This window comes from Schistocerca gregaria, chromosome 4, assembly GCF_023897955.1.
Source record: "Schistocerca gregaria isolate iqSchGreg1 chromosome 4, iqSchGreg1.2, whole genome shotgun sequence".
NCBI lineage: Eukaryota > Metazoa > Arthropoda > Insecta > Orthoptera > Acrididae > Schistocerca > Schistocerca gregaria.
The window spans coordinates 201,516,879-201,537,275 of record NC_064923.1 but is presented as its reverse complement, the minus strand read 5'-3'; the positions used below and the strand labels follow the sequence as shown (position 1 = coordinate 201,537,275).

At 38.6% G+C, this 20,397-nt stretch overlaps 1 protein-coding gene across 1 annotated transcript in view; it reads left to right on the top strand.

Moving 5' to 3' along the window:
- The window catches only part of LOC126267011 (breast cancer type 2 susceptibility protein homolog), a 222,346-nt gene that overhangs the window by 178,784 nt on the left and 23,165 nt on the right, over window positions 1-20,397 (top strand). Inside the window, exons 12-13 of the mRNA XM_049971781.1 lie at window positions 1,626-1,769; window positions 18,453-18,589. Coding sequence (XP_049827738.1) covers window positions 1,626-1,769; window positions 18,453-18,589 — 281 coding nt within the window. The remainder of the gene's footprint in view (window positions 1-1,625; window positions 1,770-18,452; window positions 18,590-20,397) is intronic.

Genomic DNA, 20,397 nt, shown 5'->3' with positions numbered 1-20,397 from the left:
GAAATATCGTTGATACGTGGCTGATGCACAGAGCAGTCTGAATTATAATAGGGAAGCGGGTAGTTTCCATGTGACCCGTGTTCACATTTACTGATTTTGCTGTTTCCTCTTTGTCCACTTCACTCACGTCAAATGAAAACAAAATTGATTTCTGTGGCCGGGAGCTATCATGTGAATTAAAATACATTCACATAATTATGGAAGGCTAAAATACGTTATTAGTTTCAGATTTTATTTTATTTCTACCTTTCTGACAGTCAAGCATTAATTGCCATGCAGAACAATGAAGTTACTTTTATTGGTTTGCTGAAGAAATTTTCTTTTATTAATATTTTCTGCTGAGGCAATCAATATATTTGAAACAAAGTATTTAATTCCACGCTATTGACTAGTTTCAATTGTACTGTGCATTTCAAGTGTACGTTTTCATCTTTTAGCACGTATTGAGTTATACCGTAACAAAGTACTGGTACTCAAAGAAATTTACATCCCGAAAACCACATTGAATAGCTTAATATCAGGTCAAGGCCTACTTCACTGGGAATCAGTGACTCATTTCAAAATCAGCTCTTTGATGACGAGCCATTTAGAAGAATTTAGAGCCCAGAAGATCACACATTTATGTCGTTATTAGAAAATTTACTGGCACATTTGTGTGATATATATAAAAATGTAATACGTGCATAAAAGACCAACATTATATGTGAAAACTTTGCTTTTCTTGTAGCAACATTATATATATAAATTTAAACCATTAACTTTTCCTGTTCGTGTGTTCGCGCTACTTAACAGTGATGTTGCTATTGCCTGACTACACCACATGTCCAAAGCTCTGAATATCCACTGTCATCGGCTGGCAAGATCACATGACATGAGCTATGACTGGTGTACAAATACGTATTGCAATCTAGATTTCAATGTTTTGGAAAGTAACATGCGGTGTTTGGTGGAATTCGAATTTATACTTTCGTAATGCCAAAATATGCAATGTACTTGTTGCTGCACATCAAACATCTTTCCAAAATATGTTTTTTTCCCCTGAGTTTCATTTACTAAAGCACCGGGAAATTCTACGGCCGTGCTAGAACCATAACCATTCAAAGGTTTGGTAAGTTATACAGTTCCAAGAGAAAATATACTGTCAGTTAACAGGGAAAAACTATGTCTCCACACGGGAGAAAGTGTATTTTTAACTGCGAAATCCGGGAATTTGTTTTTCCTTGTCCATGTATACACCCTGACTACCTTGCTATGATTATTTGCTATGTGTATTGTGATACAAAAATATTTTCCTAACAATTGTTGTTATCACACTATTTCCCACTCTTGTTGTATATCCATTTCTTTGTTGTCTTGTATTTATTCAAATATATACTCATATATCTCATTACCCGATTTATCATAAAATTTGTCAGTGTGATACCCATAGATTCTGAAAAGTAACATAGTATGAAGAAGAAACAGACATATAGTTTCCTGATAGTAATACTGATATAAGTGAATTAGTTAACATAGTAGATGCGCCAGATGAGAAGCAATATTATTTAATGTGTGGATAGCATGTTAGACTTAGAATGCTTCCAATTTTGTGTTAGTATGATTTTCAACTAATGTTTTGCATACAGTCTTTATTGACTGAGGAGCAGCAAAATGCTGTTGCTAACTATCAGCAGATGCGCCACCAGCAGTTGCTACAAGAACTGGAATCAAGAGTTCGCAAGAGAATAGAAGAAGAAAGAAGTGTGACTTCATCATTAGCGCTACTGAAGGTGAGTTGAATGACTCATTAAGCTTTTCTAATTAAACTGCACATTGATATTCAGTCAACAATTGAGATTACTAAAAATTAGAGTTGAAAAGTTGTAGCACACATAATTTATATGAAATGCATTCGCAGCTGTTAATACGGACAACTGTCAACTGTATAATGGAAGATTGACAGTGAAAATTTTGTGCCACATTGGGTCTCAAACCCAGATTTCCTGCTTATCATGAGCAGTTGCCTTACCATTAGTCTATCCAAGCACGGATCACGTCCAGAGCAAAGCTTCTGTATGTTGTCATCCATATGTCTACAATCTGCACATGTACATTCATTATGTATATTCCTGTACAGGGGAGACATTTTAATTGAAAGTCACTTGATTGGTGTCAGTGGATGAATACAATATTGCACTGCTTGTGTTGTTCAGAAGTATGAGGCAATATTTATCTGCCGACATCAGGCAAGTGACTCACAATTAAAATGTCTCCTCTGTATGGAACTACACATAATGAATGTACGAGTGCAGGTTATAGACACATGACTGATGACATATGAAAGTTTTGGTCTGGCTGTGAGTGAAGCTCCCATAGCCTAATGGTAAAGCGACCACTTGCGATAAGCGCAAAATCCAAGCTGGAGTCCCAATCTGGCACAAATTTTAATTGTCTTTATTCCATTGTATGGCTGACCGTTGTACATATTTGTCACTTTCATGTATTTCATGATGGCTGTAGTTGCCACAGTGCCTGTTCCTCTGAGCAACACAGGCACTACGAATCACATTTAATTTTTACCTATTCCACTCGTGAACACACTCTAAGTCAGTAGTTTGTTTCTAATGAAGTACTGCAACAAATGTACAAGAATGACATTGCAGAACGTTTTTAAGGAATTGTGCCAAAAGCTTCCATTTTGTAAGATTTCTGGATTGGATCACATCAAACATTCAGCTGTTTACATCTTTATTTACGGAGTAAATTCCATACAGACATAAATTTATTGCATGAGTTTGTTGTGACAGTTGTACAAATATTTATTTACAGAAAATCTATAATTACATTATAACGGCAGGAAAACACATGAACTGATTTGTCTGTTTGAATCTGTATTTTGTTATTACTGTAACATCAAATTGAAGAACACAACTTACAAGCTACTGCATACAGTGAACATACCTAAGATATTAACCACATTTTATCAATAAATTGAGAGGATGTGAATTACAGATCAAGTAGACTTGCTCAGTGTGTCCATTGGTTTATGTAGAATTAAAATAAGTGGGTAAATCATTAACTGAAGATGCAGCCTCTTCTTCTTCTTCTTCTCTTTCTTCTTATTCCTGGTTCCACAGTCCTTAATGGGGCTTAGCCTGCTATAGGACATCAATTTGTTTGTACATGTCCAGCATCTTGTGTCTCCATCCTATGACACCAATAATTCCTAGGTCTTCTTTTACATCACCCAAGTATCAAACTCTTGGTTTTCCCCCACTTCTTCATCCCACTGGGTTTTGTAGCAGTGCTGTTTTTGTTGGGTTCTCATGTTCCATACAAGAGACATGACTGACCCAATTCAGGCAGTTTATTTTAATCAACTTTATGATTTTGAGATCATTACATATTCTAAAGAGTTCAAAGTTGTATCAACTATGCCATACTGAGACTTCATAGATTTTGTGTCGCACCTTCCATTCAAAACATTGTATTATGTTTCTGCGCCACATGTTAGTACAGGATATATTAAAGTTTTATAAAGTTGTACTCCGTGTTGTGGGGCCAGCTCATATTAGCATTTATTATCTAAGTGCTTTGCTTTATTTCCACGTTAATATCATTCGGTGATGTTACCAGTGTTTCCAGACAAATAAATTCACTGCTGTCTGCCCAAACAGGGTTGACATTAGGTGAGGTGGCTGAAGGGAGTGACCATGAATGGAAAATGTTTTGCTCCCATTAGCCAAGAACAAGATGTCCACCTTTCTCCTCCATCATGTCAGAATAAGCTGTTGTCCGAGCCCTGAGGTGCTCCATAATGATGACCAACCATCCCAGCCGCACAGCAGATGGCTTTAACTTATGATGCTGTCAGTGTGGTGGAGACTCTGGCATTTCATTTGAGGCACAGAATCAACTGCTCATCCAGGACCTTACATGTGATGAACTCCAGGATGAACACACATTCTGGCAGCCATTACCACTTTCAAAAATGGACTACTACTTACTGCCCCTCACATGTCCCTGGCAGAAGTTCAGTGGACCCTCTGGCGGAAGAATGAGCAGCCGGATCCCAGATTGGATGGCATCTTAAATGAACAACTCGGCCTGCTCCCATGCAAGTAACTAGTCTTATTCACCAGCATCCTGAACTAATGACTCATAGCTGGTCTTTTCCCCCACAGTGGAAGCAGTCCAAAATGATTGGCATTCCCAAGTCTCAAATGATCCTACATCTCTACAAACAACACGACCATTAGCCTTCTGAATACCATGGTGAAGGTTGTGGAACCTTTGATCCTCCACTGCATTTGCCAGCCTCTGACAGTAGCTGGGACAACCCACCCAGAACAGTTCAGTTTCGCTTCCCACCTGTCATCCGAACTATAAGTCCTTAGGATCACAGAACATGTCAGCAAGGGCCTTAACTCCACTGTGTGAATCCCAGGAAATTTTCTGGGCCTGCAAAATGCTTATGACAGGACTTGGCAGGACAATCTTGTATACAAAATGCTGACATGGACAACTATCCTGGACATCTGTATCAAGATTATGGATGATTACTCCTGCGACAGAACCATTTTGGCTACTCAGCAAGGAAAACAGTTGAGCGTATATCATTTGTTGTTGTGTACCCCTCAAAGCCCTGTGTTGTCTCCCGCCTTCTTTAAAATTTATTTTAATGATATGTCAGTCATCCCACACTGCCAACTGCCACAGTACACCGATAATACGGCACTCTTTACAACTAGTCACAACATTGACCAGCTCCAGAGGCAGGTGAATGACTGTGGCAGTCCTTCACCAAACAGCATCCTTTCCTTTGCCACAACATCACTATTGCAGCCTCCAGATCCCGGATACCAAATATCTAGGTGTCCGGATGGATAACAAATTGCTCTTCCACTGACATGTGGAGTACATTGCCCAAAAGGAGTAGAAACTGATAAAAACATTGTACTCACTCTTCAAAAGTGGAGAACTGAAGTTAGACATCAGGCTCAAACTGTACCGTGTGGTTATCCACCCTTCCCTCACCTATAGCTGCACTTGTGGCACACAATAAGTGCCTCCTGGATGTAGACCCTCCACTCATGAGGATTGTTACCCTACATGAGGCGACAAATATGCTCCCTCTAATAACTCTTAGTTTAGGGATGGCGTCTTTGATTAGTAACCAAAACATCCTCAGTTCTGGATTCAAAACGTGCTGCCGCTTAAATTTTGGAAAAAAAAAAAAAAAAAAAAAAAATCAGCAATGGCGGCCGAAGACTTCCACCATAAGAAGTCACCCTCATTCAGCCAGCTCTTATCAAAGAGAGTGAAGGAGCATATATACAGGTTTGGGGCACCCTCTTGCCCTTGGGATGGGTGGGAAATTGCCCCGAAAGATGGAAGAATCAGCAATGATCAACAGCATGAAGATGCAGAAGGCAATGGAAACCACTGCATTGAAGATGCAATGTGTATCCACAGAACATGTGATGTCAGTAGTTTGAACTTGGTAGGGGAGCTAGAAAATCTGAAAAGGAAATTCTAAGGCTCAACCTACATGTAGTGGGGGTTAGTGAAGTGAAATGGAAGGAAGACAAGGATTTCTGGTCAGACGAGAATAAGGTAATATCAGCAGCTGCAGAAAATGGTATAACAGGAGTAGGATTCATTATGGATATGAAGGTAAGGCAGAGAGTAAATTACTGTGAACATTTCAATGATAGGGTTATTCTCATCAGAATTGACACCAAGCCAATGACAACAATAGTCCAGGTATGCATGCTAACTTTGCATGCCATAGGTGAACAGATAGATAAATTATATGAGGATATTGAACATGTAATTCAGTATGTAAAAAGAGATGAAAATCTAATAGTCATGGGGTATTGGAATGCAGTTGTAGAGGAGAAAGCAGAAGAAAGGGTTATGCTAGAATATGGACTTGTTAGCAGAAATGAGAGAGGAGAAAGACTAAACGAGTTCTGCAGTAAATATCCGTTAGTAATAGCAAATACTCTGTTCAAGGGTGTGTACGCTCTGGGAAATCCAGGAAAAATGAGGGAATTTTTTCATCCTGGAGAAAACTCTGAAAAACCCAGGAACACTTTAGAATTTCGGGAATTTTTCATTGACTTCAGTTAATTTTTTGTAATTTTGTCTGGTAAGAACTGATAAATAGCAAAATTTGTCAAAGGCTTTTGGACGAAGACTATGGAATACTTCATAACAATAAACTGCTGCCGACGAGCATGACGTCACAACTGTTTACATTAAGTTGATTTGAGCAGCTGCCTGCAGGCACACTGGCTTGCGCAGTTGATTTGCGTACAGGCAGTACCTTTTCTCGCTTCCTGCTACTTGAAGTGTGACTGTTAACTGCATCAACAGAAGCAACAAGCAGCCAGATGCTACCCAGAAAAATGTTTCTGGCACGCCCGACCTGCAGATTACCACATGTGCATAGCAGTCTGGGTTGTAGTGGAGAGGGAGTTAGTCTCCACGTAAGCCGTGTTTACATTTAGTGATTTTGCTGTTTTCGTTTACACTTCTCACATCAAATGAAAACAAAACGGATTTCTGTGGCTGGGAGCTATGAAGTGAATTAAAATACATTCACATAATTACGGAAGGCTAACATTTGTTATTGGTTTGAGTTTTCTGGTTTTATTTCCACGTTTTTGGCAGTTGTCTTGCAGAATAATGAAGTTATTTTTGTCAGTTTGCCAAAAAATGTGGCTTTTATTAATCTTTTTCCCAGAGGCATTCAATTTATTAGAAATGAAGTGTTTCATTCCGCATTATTGACTAGTTTCAACTGTTCATTGAATTTCAGGGACACATTTTCATCTTCTGGCATATATGGCATGGCATAATAAAGAACCAAACATGAGATAATACAGTGCTGGTACTCCAAGAAAATGTGCATCCAGAAAACTGCACTGAAATCTTAATATCAGATTGGGGCACGTTAAGCCGAATTATGCATTTTAGTATGGTGTACAAAATTCCGCTGCTCTTTGAGTATCCTATTTCTTTTATGGCATCATGTAAGATCTGTTAATACTATATATGTACGAACATACAGGCTTCGTACATCATCATAGCTGCCCATGTACATAAAAGTCTGTTTTCTGGCCCTCTCTGGCATCTGCTGAAATGAAGTTATTCTAACAGATTGTGACCAAATATTGCAAATGGTGTTTTTGAAAGCATTTGTTTCAAAATAAATTTCCTTTTATGTAAGATGAATTATGTTACATGTGCGAATGTGCAGTGAATTTCTTAAATCACAGAGTGTTTGACTCCCATTTAAAACATAACATATTGAGGGCTAGTCTCTTAGAAGAATTTCGCTTCAAGACCAATATTATATGCGAAAGCTTAGCTTTTCTTGTAGTGACGCTATGTACATTAACTAAAACCATTAACTTTTCCTACTTGTGTGTTCACACTACTTAACAGCTATGCTGCTATTGGCTAACTACAACATGTGTCCTACGCCCCGAGCACCTGCTGTCATAGGCTGTCGAGTTCACGTAACATGAGCTATGACTGGCTTATAGAAGCGCATTTTAATCTTGATTTAAGTGCTTCGGAAAATAATGTGTTGTTTCAAATTATACTTGCGTAATATGAATACAAAAATATGCAGCATATCATAATATGAAAATCGCAGCATAAATGTTGCTGCACTCCACAGATCTTTCCAAATTTGGGTTTTCTTCTTCTTCTTCTTCGTCTTCTCCTCTGGAGTTCCACACTGGTGTATAAATCTTTTACCATTCAAAGGATTGATATTTTTACAGTTCCAAGGGAAAGTGTGCTGTCACTTATCATGGAAAAGTGTATTTTTCACCTTGGAAGAAATGTATTTAAATCCAGGATTTTTTTTCTTGTCCGCTTATTCGCCCTGGTTCAAGAATCGCAAGAGATGGAGATATAATTATAAAAGACCAGGAGATACACGAAGATTTCAGTTAGATTACGTCATGGGCAGGCAGAAATTCCAAAATCAGATACTGGATGGTAAGGCATACCCAGTGACAGATATAGACTCAGATCACAATTTAGTAATGATGAAGAGTAGGCTGAAGTTTGAGACTAGTTAGGAAAGATAAGTACACAAAGAAATGGGATACGGAAGTCCTACAGATGAAGAGATGTGTTTGAAGTTTTCTGAGGCTATATGCACAGTGATAATGGATAGCTCAGTAGGCAGCACAGATGAAGAGGAATGGACATCTATAAAGAGGGCAATCACAGAAGTTGGAAAGAAAACCATAGTTACAAGGAAGACAACTGCGAAGAAACCATGGATAATAGATCAAATACTTCAGTTAATCAATGAAAGAAGGAAGCACAAAGATGTTCAGGAATACGGAAATACAAGTCACTTAGGAACAAAGTAAGTAGAAAGTTCAGGGAAGCTAAGGCAAGAAGGCTGCATGAAAAATGTGAAGAAATTGAAAAATAAATGTTTGTTGGAAGGACGAATTCAACATATAAGAAAGTCAAAGCAACCTCCAAATGGTTCAAATGGCTCTAAGCACTATAGGACTTACCATCTGAGGTCATCAGTCCCCTACACTTAGAACTACTTAAACCTAACTAACCTAAAGACATCACACACATCCATGCCCGAACAGTATTCAAACCTGTAACCGTAGCAGCAGCACAGTTCCGGGCTGAAGCACCTAGAACTGCTTGACCACAGAGGCCGGCCAAAACAACCCATGGTGAAATTAAATGCAAGGGCAGCAACATTAAGAGTTCAAAAGGAATTCCACTGCTAAATTCAGAGGAGAGAGCAGATAGCTGGAAAGAGTGCATTGAACGCCTCTATGAGGGGGAAGACTTGTCTGATCCCATGTTAGTAGAGGAAGAAACAGGGAAGAAATAGGGGATCCAGTATAAAAATCACAATTTTAAAAAGCTTTGGGAGACTTAAGATCTAATAAGACAGAAGGGATAGATAGCATTCCATCAAAATTTCTAAAACTGTTGGGGAAAGTGGCAACAAAATTATTCTTCACATTCATGTGTAGAATGTATGAGAGTGGTGATATTCATCAGACTTCCGGAACAATGTCATCCACACAATTCCAAAGATAGCAAGAGCCGACAAGTTAAAGAATTGCCACACAATCAGCTTCACAGCTCATGCATTCAGGTTGAGACAAGAACAACATATAGAAGAATGAAAAAGAAAATTAATTATCTGTTACATGACGATCAGTTTGACTTTAGGAAAGGTAAGACACCAAAGAAGCAGCTCTGACATTGCAGTTGATAATGGAGGCAAGAAAAAAAATGGAAACACATTCATAAGATATGTCATCCTGGAAAAATTGTTCGACAATGTAAAATGGTGTTCAAAATTCTGAAAAAAATGAGAGTAAGTTATAGGGAAAGGCGGGTATTGCACGATATGTACAAAAACCAAGAGGGAACAATAAGACTGGAAGAGCAGTAATGAAGTGCTCGAATTAAAAAGTGTGTAAGACAGGGATATAGTCTTTCGCTCCTACTATTCAATCTGTACATCAAAGAAGCAATGACGAAAATAAAAGTAAAGTTCAATATTGGGGTTAAAATTCACTGTGAAACGATAAGATTTGCTGATGACGTTGCTATCTTGAGTGAAAGTGAAGAAGAATTACACGATCTGCTGAATGGAATGAACAGTAATGTACAGAATATGGATTGGGAGTAAATCGAAACATCAGGATTGATGGTCATGAAGTTAAGGAATTCTGCTACTTAGGCAGCAAAATAACCAATGATAGATGGAGCAAGGACATCAAAAGTAGACTATCTTTGGCAAAAAGGGCATTTCTGGCCAAGAGAAGTCTACTAGTATCAAACGTAGACCTTTATCAGAGGGAGAAATTTCTTAGAATGTACCTTTGGAGCACAGCATTGTACGGCAGTGAAACATACCCAGAACAGAAGAGATTTGAAGCATTTGAGATCTGGTGCTACAGAAGAATGTTAAAAATTGGGTGGACTGATAAGGTCAGGAATGAAGAGGTTCAACAGAGAATCAGCAAGGAAAGGAATATATGGAAAGCACTGACAAGGAAAAGATACAGCATGATAACATCTGTTGAGATATGAGAGAATGACTTCCATGTTACTAGAGGAAGCTGTAGAGGGTAAAAAATTCAGAGGAAGGCAGAAGTTGGAATACATCCAGCAAATGATTGAGATGTAGGATGCAACTGCAGCTCTGAGATAAAGATTGGAACAGGAGAGGAATTTGTGGTGGGCGCATCAAACCAGTCAGAAGGCTGATGACTCAGAAAAAGAAAGATGTGCATTCGAGAGATGGCAATGGGTTCCTCTACTACAAAGTGGCCATCCTGCATGACACGGTCAGCGGATTGCAACACATTAGGCACCATGACTCCTCAGCAGTGGCACTGCCATCCTCTTCCTCTTACCATCCTCAAGGGCTCAGATTTGGATCACGGCTAATGATAGCCCTGGTATGGCCACAAATAATGTGTTAGTTCACTCATTACATGAAATCCACAGTATGACGACCACTACTACTGCCTATGTAATTGTTTCACTACCAGAAATCTGGTGCCCCCCCCCCCCCCCCCCCCCCACACACACACACTCTGTCAGAGGGTTGTATGGGATTTCTAGTCCCACTGCCACACCAACAACGGGCAGTACAATGATACAATGACATCATTGTTAGATAGGAAAAGTTTACTCCTGCTACAAGACAGTTCCACCACTATACACCGGTGATGCTGTACCACAACTCACCAAAAAAGAAGTCCCTTTAGTCACCAAGACAAATGCAAACTTGGTTTGAGCGGACAGTAACATATTATACTCATGCTTCATCAATTTCTATCATCATATGTATTTCTGTGTGCAGTTGGTTTTCTTGATGTTTTCACTTGCAGTCCCATTTCTACTGCTATGGCCACAGGTGCCCTATATGTTTCTTTAGCATCCAGTTCTTTTCTTGCAATAATATCCACATCATCTGCATAGGCCAGAACCTGCATCATTGTTTTGAATGTTGTGCCCGTTATGTCAGTTTGAGCTGAACTTATTACTTTTAGTGCTATATTAAAAGGCTTACATGAGAAAGGATCCCCTTGCCTCAGCCCACAATTACTGTCAAAGGTTGGTGTTGAATTTCCTTGTATCTGTACTTCACATAATATTTTTTCCATTGTCAGACTTACAAGGCGTATTAAGTGTTGTGGTGTGCCAAGTTCATCAAGGCTTCAGTAAGCTTATTTCTGTTTATGGTGTCATACGCTTCTTTAAAAACTACAAATATGTGATGTGTTTCAATATCATATACTCTTGTTTTTCCAATATTTATGTCAGGTTGGATATTTGATCAGTATTTGTTTTGTCAGATCTAAAGCCTGCCTGATGGCTTCAGATTTATTTTATTGCAAAAGGTTTTCATCAGTAGAAAGTGAGGAGGAGGGTATTTTATTTGTGCTGCTCAATAATGTAATTACTCTAGAGTTTGTACATTCCAGTATTCCCCCTCATTCTTTTCTTCTTTTGCTTGTGCCTTTGACCCACAGATTTCACAGGTTCGGCATCGTTACAATCGGATTTGGCACAGTTAATTTAAAGGGGTGGCCGGATGCCCTTCCTGCCACCACCCCATACCCCCTTGGATGGAATCCGTGTACGCTAGCTGTCTGCATCTAGTGTAAATTGTGAAATAGTGCGAACATGTTTCAGATGTCTGCAAGTCGTATAACTGAGGCGAGATTTGGGGAGCAGCCCACTATTCACCTAGTGGGATGTGGAAAACTGCCTGAAAACCACATCCAGGCCCACGTCATTTATCTGCCGGGCGGATTCGATCCGTGGCCGGCGCACCTACCAGAGTACAGGAAGCAGCACATTAGTGCTTTTGGCTAACCTGGCGGATCCAGTATAGCCCCTCATATGTACCATATTTTACTCCCATTTACCAATCATCTGGCTAGACTTTTTGTGTCCATATACTTGAGACCACGGCATGCAGGCATCTAACTAGATGATCTCCAGCACACATAATAAGCTGTGCTGGCAGGTTCTCATAGCCATGTAGTTTATTTTTGGATAGTTTCTTTATTGCTTGCCAGATCTCTTACATTTTCTTCTTCTTCCACCTGTTGCTTTTCAGTTAGTTCCCATGCTTCAGCATTCTCTGAGTATGGTAGTTCCTTAAAGTACCATGCCTAACGAAGTAACACTCTCTTCTGTTATGATATAAATTCACCATTTTCCATTTTACATTGTACTGTTTTTGGTGGAAAGCCCCTTATAAGGTTATTGACCTTTCTATAGAATTTCCTGCTTTACTTTTTTTCCTCTATAGTCATTCACTAGCATTCTTGTTCTTATGGCACACATCTTTTAGTATGATTCATTCTTTATTTTTGTTGCCTCCTCATACTCCTCATCATACCTTTCATTTGATCTAGTCTGTTGTTCCATAACAATCACTTACTCTTCAGCAGTCTGTATTTCATTCCTGAGTTTATTCCGTTACTCATTTGCGTTGTGAGTATAGTTCTGGAAGATTCCTGTCAATATGTTTTCCAGATTAATGTCCTTGACTCCTTAAGTTCTGAGGAGTTATATTTAGTCTGTCTTGGAGGAGTTAATGATCAGAGTCCATATTAGCGTCTCTGAAACTGTGGAAATCTAATACAACACATCCATGCTTGATATCTATTAATTTATGATCAATTTTTTCCTAGTCTTGTTGTCTGGTAATATCCAAGACACTTTATGTACAAGTAAGCTCACTGGACAAAACTTTAGTTACCTGAGTGCTCACACAGAGGAATCATTAAGCCTTTGCAAATGATGCAGCGATCAAGTCACTCTCAGCCATGCACACACTGCCTCAAGGTAGTAGCTTTCAGTGAGACATTTATGTTTCAAGCTTACACTGTACGTAAACTTGGGCAAATGTAATAAGATGACAGAGAGGCCATGTAGGGCAATAGTTTTTGCCATGTCCATGGCTATATGGTGTGTGAAGTTCCTGGATTTGTTGGTGTTTCACAACAGCCTGTTCAGTGTGCCTGCAAACAGTGTTGTAGTAAACATGGCCGAAAAACACAATATCAGAATGGCAGTCAGGAAAAGATCCTGACAGAGAGATGGAAGACTCGTTTCACGGCTTGTGAATCACAATCCGTACCAAACCTGACAGGGATTGATGCAGGCAGTGATTGAAGGTCCATCCCATCTGTCACACAGGCACATAAAGACCACTAAAGCGTAGTTCATTGGAATGGAAGAATATGTGCCTGATTTTCTGAACACTTCCCCACACCGTTACATCTCGATTAGCCTACAAAATCCTCTGACTTGAACCCCATAGAAAATCTGTGGGATATGTTGGAACAGTGGGTAAAACATCAACATCAGCATCCCCGCAATTTGGTGGAATTTGTAATAGGACTAGTTGAAATGAAATGATCGTGTGGCATTGTTGGCTGGGAGGCCCCATGTTGACACATCTTGGGCGACTTGCGAGTCAAATAGGACTAGTTATAGGGTAATTAATGAATGCTTCAATACCACTAAAAATTTAGTGATTGTATGTTACCCAATCCACAATATGCAATGGGCAAAAGTTAGAAAGTATGGTTTCTCTTAATTTCTATCAGCAAATTAAACTGTATGGTTCCCTTTGATATTGAATCAACATCATTAACATTGTGTCTGATCATTTAATTGTAATTTAACAAAAAGTTATAATTAGTTAGAAAACCTGATGTGAATTAATGTACTGTGATAAAATTCAGCAAAATTTATAATTTGATTCTTGTATGTGCACTACCACAATCCCATAGAATTGTTAGAAGAAATATCTATGTTGTAATGAAACCTATAATTAATTAGCAAAATTTGTAAATGTCAACTTACCTAAAAACAGACTTTTGAAACATCTATTAGTCATCTGATGTATTTAACGTAACTTGTGCACTTTGTCATGTCAGTAATGAAAAGTCAATTACACTGGTTGTAATTAACTTTTTCATTATTGATTCTTGAACATTCTGATGTAAACACTATTGATTTTCAGTCATTTTGATACTATCAAATTATCATACAGAACTTTAAGATGAAATTCTGTTTTGGCATTTTGTACTGTACCTCAGTTAATGTCAGGAATAAGATCCAAAATAGATCAAGATAAAATTAATGAATTTATGATAGATATGTTATGGTAACTTCATAACTAAATTTGCATAATTTGCAAAAGTCAAAAGAACAATATTTATAAATGTATTCAGAATGAATCGTCATTGTTAGTCTTGAAAAATGTATTAACATTTTGTTGTAAACCATTAACTTTTCACTACATATTAGTAAATGTAACTGTTTTTGACAACGGGCTAAACAACATACATTGTTAATATAGGGTATACATTGAGTGAATGTAACAGTTTATTTTTTTTTAGTTATGTTGGTGGAAAACAGTTTATGTCTTAGCATCTTTGTAAATGCAGACAAAAAAATACATCTGCTGTTAAAAGGATTCATCAGTGTGTTGGAACTTATTATTTTAACATCCAAGTTTTCATCACGCCAAAATCCAAGCAAATCTGCAAAATACATCCCCTAATGGACTGTATTGGTGGAGGAGATTCGATGGTAGAAAGATAAGTACTCCACTGCAAAAACTACGTCGCACTCATACTATGATGAATCTCTCACTATGAGAAGTGTTTTAGCCAGAAATGCATTTGGAGTAACATTAGAAACTGCTTGATCAAAACCTTAGCGACTGGCTTAATCTGGATGCGACATATCTGTACAATGTTGTGGACTCACTTCCTAACCGAATTCAGGAGCTCTTCAAGTCCAGGGGTGGAAATACACAGTGTTAAATGATGCTTGTAATGATTTATCTAGTGATGAGTAATCTGTTGTCCATTGAGCTTATATTTTTGTACTGGAACCATGTCCTAGATACTGTCATGTTAAGTTATGCTGCTGGTAATCTTGCTCCAGTTCCTCGTAGAAAGTATCTTTCTCCTCTGCTGCCTTCTTCTCAGTTGGATATGTGCATTTAAGAGACTGTAGTTTCAGGATTTCCCCATTATTTGTGTACAACATATCCATGGACATATTGTTTTAAATCCTGTCACTAGTTGTTCAGTGCTTTGGTTCACTATAAATCCCACGCCAAATCTGTGTTCACCGTTGTAGCTTCTGTAGTACATAGTATGCTGTCGTTTGTGGAAGGTACCCTGTCCAATCCATTTTATCTGTTGCAAGGCCATCATATCCACCTTGCATGATTTCAGTAGTCCAATCGGGCTTCCAAGGGCCCCAATTCTGTATAATGTCTATACATTTCATGATCCAATTCTCATATTCCTTGTTAGTTTGCCATGTCTTTCGCCTTAAGGTCCACCTGGCGATATTTCTTTGATCTTTTGTATTAAGGCCTTTTTTTTCCTTGATAAGTGTTATTAACCCATAGTCCACCCCACATTCTTTGGAGGACAATTTCTCCCCCTGTTTCTCATTGGGATTGCATATCCAATCTTCCATAGGGTTTCTCAGGTTCCGGGAGTTCACCAACTTGGAGATGACTGACAGAATTGAGTAGGGGAGGCTAAGTGACCTTGACTTGACTTGCCACTGCCTAATTAGAACCCTGGTGCAATCTCTGAATGAACAAAATAAGAAACTTCTATCTTCTACTGAAGACTGTACAAATAAATTGAACTTGTAGGCCACTGTCGAATATTGAGTTGTAAGACATTAATGAATAATGCAAACAAAAAAACTGTCTCCCATTTCTAGAAAGGGTAGTTACACGGTCCATTAATATTAATGTGACCACCATCTATGTTTATGCTAAACATCCGATAACCTCTCACAGACAGCAGGTGACAGAACTAGCAGTGGACAGTATTGTTATTGGCGGGATGAGGAAAACAGTGCAGTTGCTGTCGTAAGGTGGAAACAAAGTGATCTATGTGACATCCAAAAGGGTGTTATCGTTCGCTTTTGGGCCAATGGTAGAAGCAAATGACATAAGTTTGCAAACTGTTTGCACACCACCATGGTTGAAGTATGCTATCTAAAACCAGTGCTGAGGCAACTGTGGTGCACCATGGGCCATAGATGACAAAGGATGAACAATGGATGGGGAGATGTGTACATGCAAATAGACATGCAACCGTTGAGCAACTGACCTCCCATTAAGCAAGTGGCCAAACACAGTATCTCCTCAGTGACCATTCAGCAAATGTTGCTGCTTATGGGCCTCCGCAGCACGTGCCTGGTTCTAGAACTCGTGCTGATGGCTGTATATTATTTATGAAGGCTGGAATTTTCATGCCAGTGCCACAACTGGACATCCACTGAGTAGCGACAGGTGGCATTTTCAGATGAATCACATTTTATGCCCCAACGAACAGGTGGCTAATGGCTTTTACAGTATGAAACGTCTAAAAGCAAACCCCCTGCAACATGGCATCTACCAGCAGGATAATGCTTTGCAGTATATATCTGTGGTTTGAAGAACGCAAGGGTGAGTACTGTTCCCCTGGCCACCAAACTCTCCAGATTTGAATCCAGTCAAGAATTTGCGGGACCTCCCCGATTGGGCTGTTAACACTATGCATTTCAACCAGGAAACCTAGCACAGCTGGCCACAGCACTGGAATTGACATGACTCCTCATCCCTGTTGGTACCTTTCAGAACTTCATTGACTCTCTTCCTGCACATTTTGCAGTGGTCTGTGCTGTAAAAGGTGGTTATTCAGGCCTTTGACAGGTGGTCACATTAATCTGACTGGACAGTGTACTTTTATCGTGATAACTATTGAAACTAAAATAAAATTTCAAGAACATGTATATTTACAGTTTTAAATTGTCATTTGTAGTTACATCTAAAAAGTAGGATTCCTGTTTCACTTACTTTTTACTAGTGGCCATTTCAAATCAGGGTCCCTGCATTCAGCCTTATTAGATTCTGCTACTGATCTCTCTACAAATAAAAGGATTTTTCTTTCTGTACACTGTTAAAAAGTGTTAATATAACATTCTAAATCTATGTACTGAAATAGATAATGAACCAACCTTGTAACTATTGAGATTCACAAATTCAGATGTTTTGGGAAGAGCACAGTGTGCTCTTGATGCTAACTGTGTAAATAGTAACATCATTTGCATCAGTATTGAGAAATTCAAATGTGTTTGCCAAGTATTTCATTTGTGTGTATATGATTGATGATTTGGTGACCAACAAATGTATTACCTTCTAAGAAAGTTCAGAAAGGTGCATGTTGAACATTTATGAGACCAACTGTCTGAACATGCTTATGTGCATATTTTCAGTATAATTAAGCAGAACTCATGACTGACCACATTTATCATATTTCAAAACATAAAAAAGCACCAAGAGGGAATTTCCGAATGATTACAATGTCAGAAAAATTGGATGATTTGTTCAAGTTAATGAGCTTCACAAATTTAGCAAGTTAATAACACTTTGGTCTACCTCTGGCACTTATGCAAGCAGTTATTCATCTTGGAATTGATTGATAAGGTTGTTGGGCTTCCTTCTGAGGGATATCATGCCAAATCCTGTCCAGTTGGTCCATTAGGTGTGTCAAAATCCTGAGCTAGTTGGAGCCCCTGCTAACAATGCTCCAAACATTCTCAGTTGGATAGAAATCTGGCGATCTTTCTGGTCAAGGTAGGATTTGGCCAGCATGAAGACAAGCAGTAAAAACTCTCATTGTGTGCAGGCAGACATTATTTTGCTGAAATGTGAGCCCAGGATTGGTTGCCACCAAGGGCAACAAAATCGGACATAGAATATTGTCAATATATGGCTATGCTGTAAGGGTGCCACAGATGACAACCAAAGGCATCCTGCTATGAAAAGAAGTGGCACCCAGACTAAACCACCTGGTTGTAAGGCTGTTGGTGGCTGACTGTCAGGTTAGTATCCCACTGCTGTCTAGGATGTCTCCTGACACATCTGGAATCTCATTGACTGGAGTAGATTTGTCTTCAGTGAGGAACCCCACTTCGAGTTTTGCCCTGATGACCAGTCCTTTTCCATCTCCTAGTAACCTTTAGGCTTTTATCATTAAAGGACAAATGGACTGATGAGCTCCAATGCTTTGTCCCTTTCAACTTTCCCAAATATTAACTCATTTGATACTATTTTTGTCCAGTGCCATTATTGTAGCACTGTGTGATTCATTTTAGAATTGGAACAGGTTCCAATCACAATCTGTAGAGGGCACTGTTAGATGGCAATTGTCTACCAGTGTTCTCCATTTGAAGACAACAGAGAGGTATCTCAAGGAAATGTAGCTCTTGCACAGTTTAATCCTGCAATGAACATTGTATTCATTATTTAATGTTGCTAGATATAATGATCTTCACTATTTACATTTTATATAATTGGAAAATGCAGTGTATATACAGCCCTCATTTTGTGTGCTCAGGTTCGCTGTCTGGATGCTAAAGACTGTTCTGCTAGGTCAGCAGTTCTTTCCATTTGGCGCCCTTCAGAAGATCTCTTAACACTGTTCCAGGAGGGTAGTGTATTGAAGATATTTAGCATCACTGCCAATGGATTAAGGTAACTGCTAGAAATGACATGTACTCCATAAAATAGGTCTGTATCTCTATTATCCAGTTTCATTTTCCTTTCAATTTTATGGTGTCGATAGTTGATCATTCTTGCTGGTGGCTGTACTACCAAAATCACCATATTGTGATACCATTCTACGGTGATGAAGTGTGTACAGATGGAATGAGAAATTCAAATTTCGATAATTGAAAAACTCAGGAAATTGATCCATACAACAAAATATTGTATGTGACAATTCTAATGAGCAGTATATGATTGTCAGTGAAGTTGTTAATCGTGTGCATGGGAAGCATAGAAGCTGCCAATATTCGCAGCCAAAATTTTCTAAGAAGGATATCTTTGTTAAAAGGAAATTCTGGAAGTGAAACAATAGCTGATCAAGATATTGTAAGAGTAGATTTGGTAGTATATATAATTGCTACAATAAATGTAATTTTTCAACATTTTTGGTGATATTTACAAGTGTTCATTTCTCTGTATTATTTGGAATAGGAGACGGCAGTTAACAGGGCATATAGCAACAAGATTGTCTCTCTAAGCTGGAAGCTTGCAGTTGATATTAGCGGCAGTTGATATTGCCAGCAGCATCCATACACTTCAGTGGTCCTCGAACTTTTTTGCTCTGCGCCCCTCCCCCCTCCCAACCTATTTTACTATTTTATTCCCATTACCTTATTCTCTGTTTAGAAGGATTTTACACAACAGAAACCAAAACTACATTAATTATTGTAAGTAAAATGCAGAACAAATTGTTTACCTTAATCATATTTTCAGATATTCAGAAACCATGAGATGAACAATATTTACAATTCAGTAAACAAGTATTACAAGAGCATTAAAAATTTAAAGCACAAAGTTTACTGTGATGGATGAGTTTGCTTTGGGAAGAAAGTTTCTCAAGATGTGGTGTAATAGCAGAAACAGCCACTCAAAGTTCTTCACTTAAATTTAGCTGTGAATGGTAGTTCAACTTTGTAGTTGCCAGAGCTGAAAAGCCATTGTTGCAAAAGTATGTTGCTGCAAAAGGATGCAGGCTCTTCATTGCAGTTTGGCTCAGTGACAGGAATTCCTTGCTAATATATATACGTGACTCCAACAAAAACTCTTCATTAAATGTACTCTTCATTGAAGTACGAGGGCTATCCACAAAGTACATTTCGTTTTGGAATTAAAAATAAATAAAGTATTGGAAATTTTTTTTATTATATACAGATGAAAGCCACACTTAAATACTACTTTTCTATATAGTTGCCATTTAAATTAAGGCACTTATCGTAGCGATGGACGAGCATGGAAATTCCTTCGTCGTAAAATTCTGTCTGTTCATTCATTGAAAATACAGTGGTTGGTTGAGCGGTGTGTGAAAATAATACTACACTACGGAGAAAGGAAATTACATGGGCTAACCAAATGCCAATGGTAGGTAACAACAAAGTACAACTCAAAGCCTGTGAGAGAACCACACAGCACAGGGTTGTCATCAGTAGATGCAGCTGGGAGCTTGCTGTAAAGATTAGCTGGTTAACAAGGGAGGCTGAAGCTGTCTGTAGCAGCCCTTAAATCTGCCATAGATGTTTCCACATCTGACATGGCACCAGGCAGCATCTAGCGTCCTTGCAGGATGTGTGCATAATTATATTGAGTGATCCATTGATAAATCTTACAGGATTACAAGAGTGGAGTTCAAAACTTCATTTGATGACCCTGATTTAGATTTTTTATAGTTTTCTTAAATTTTGAAGAATGCAGAATGATTCCCTCGAAAATCCCAGCCAACTCCTTCCCAGCTGATCTAA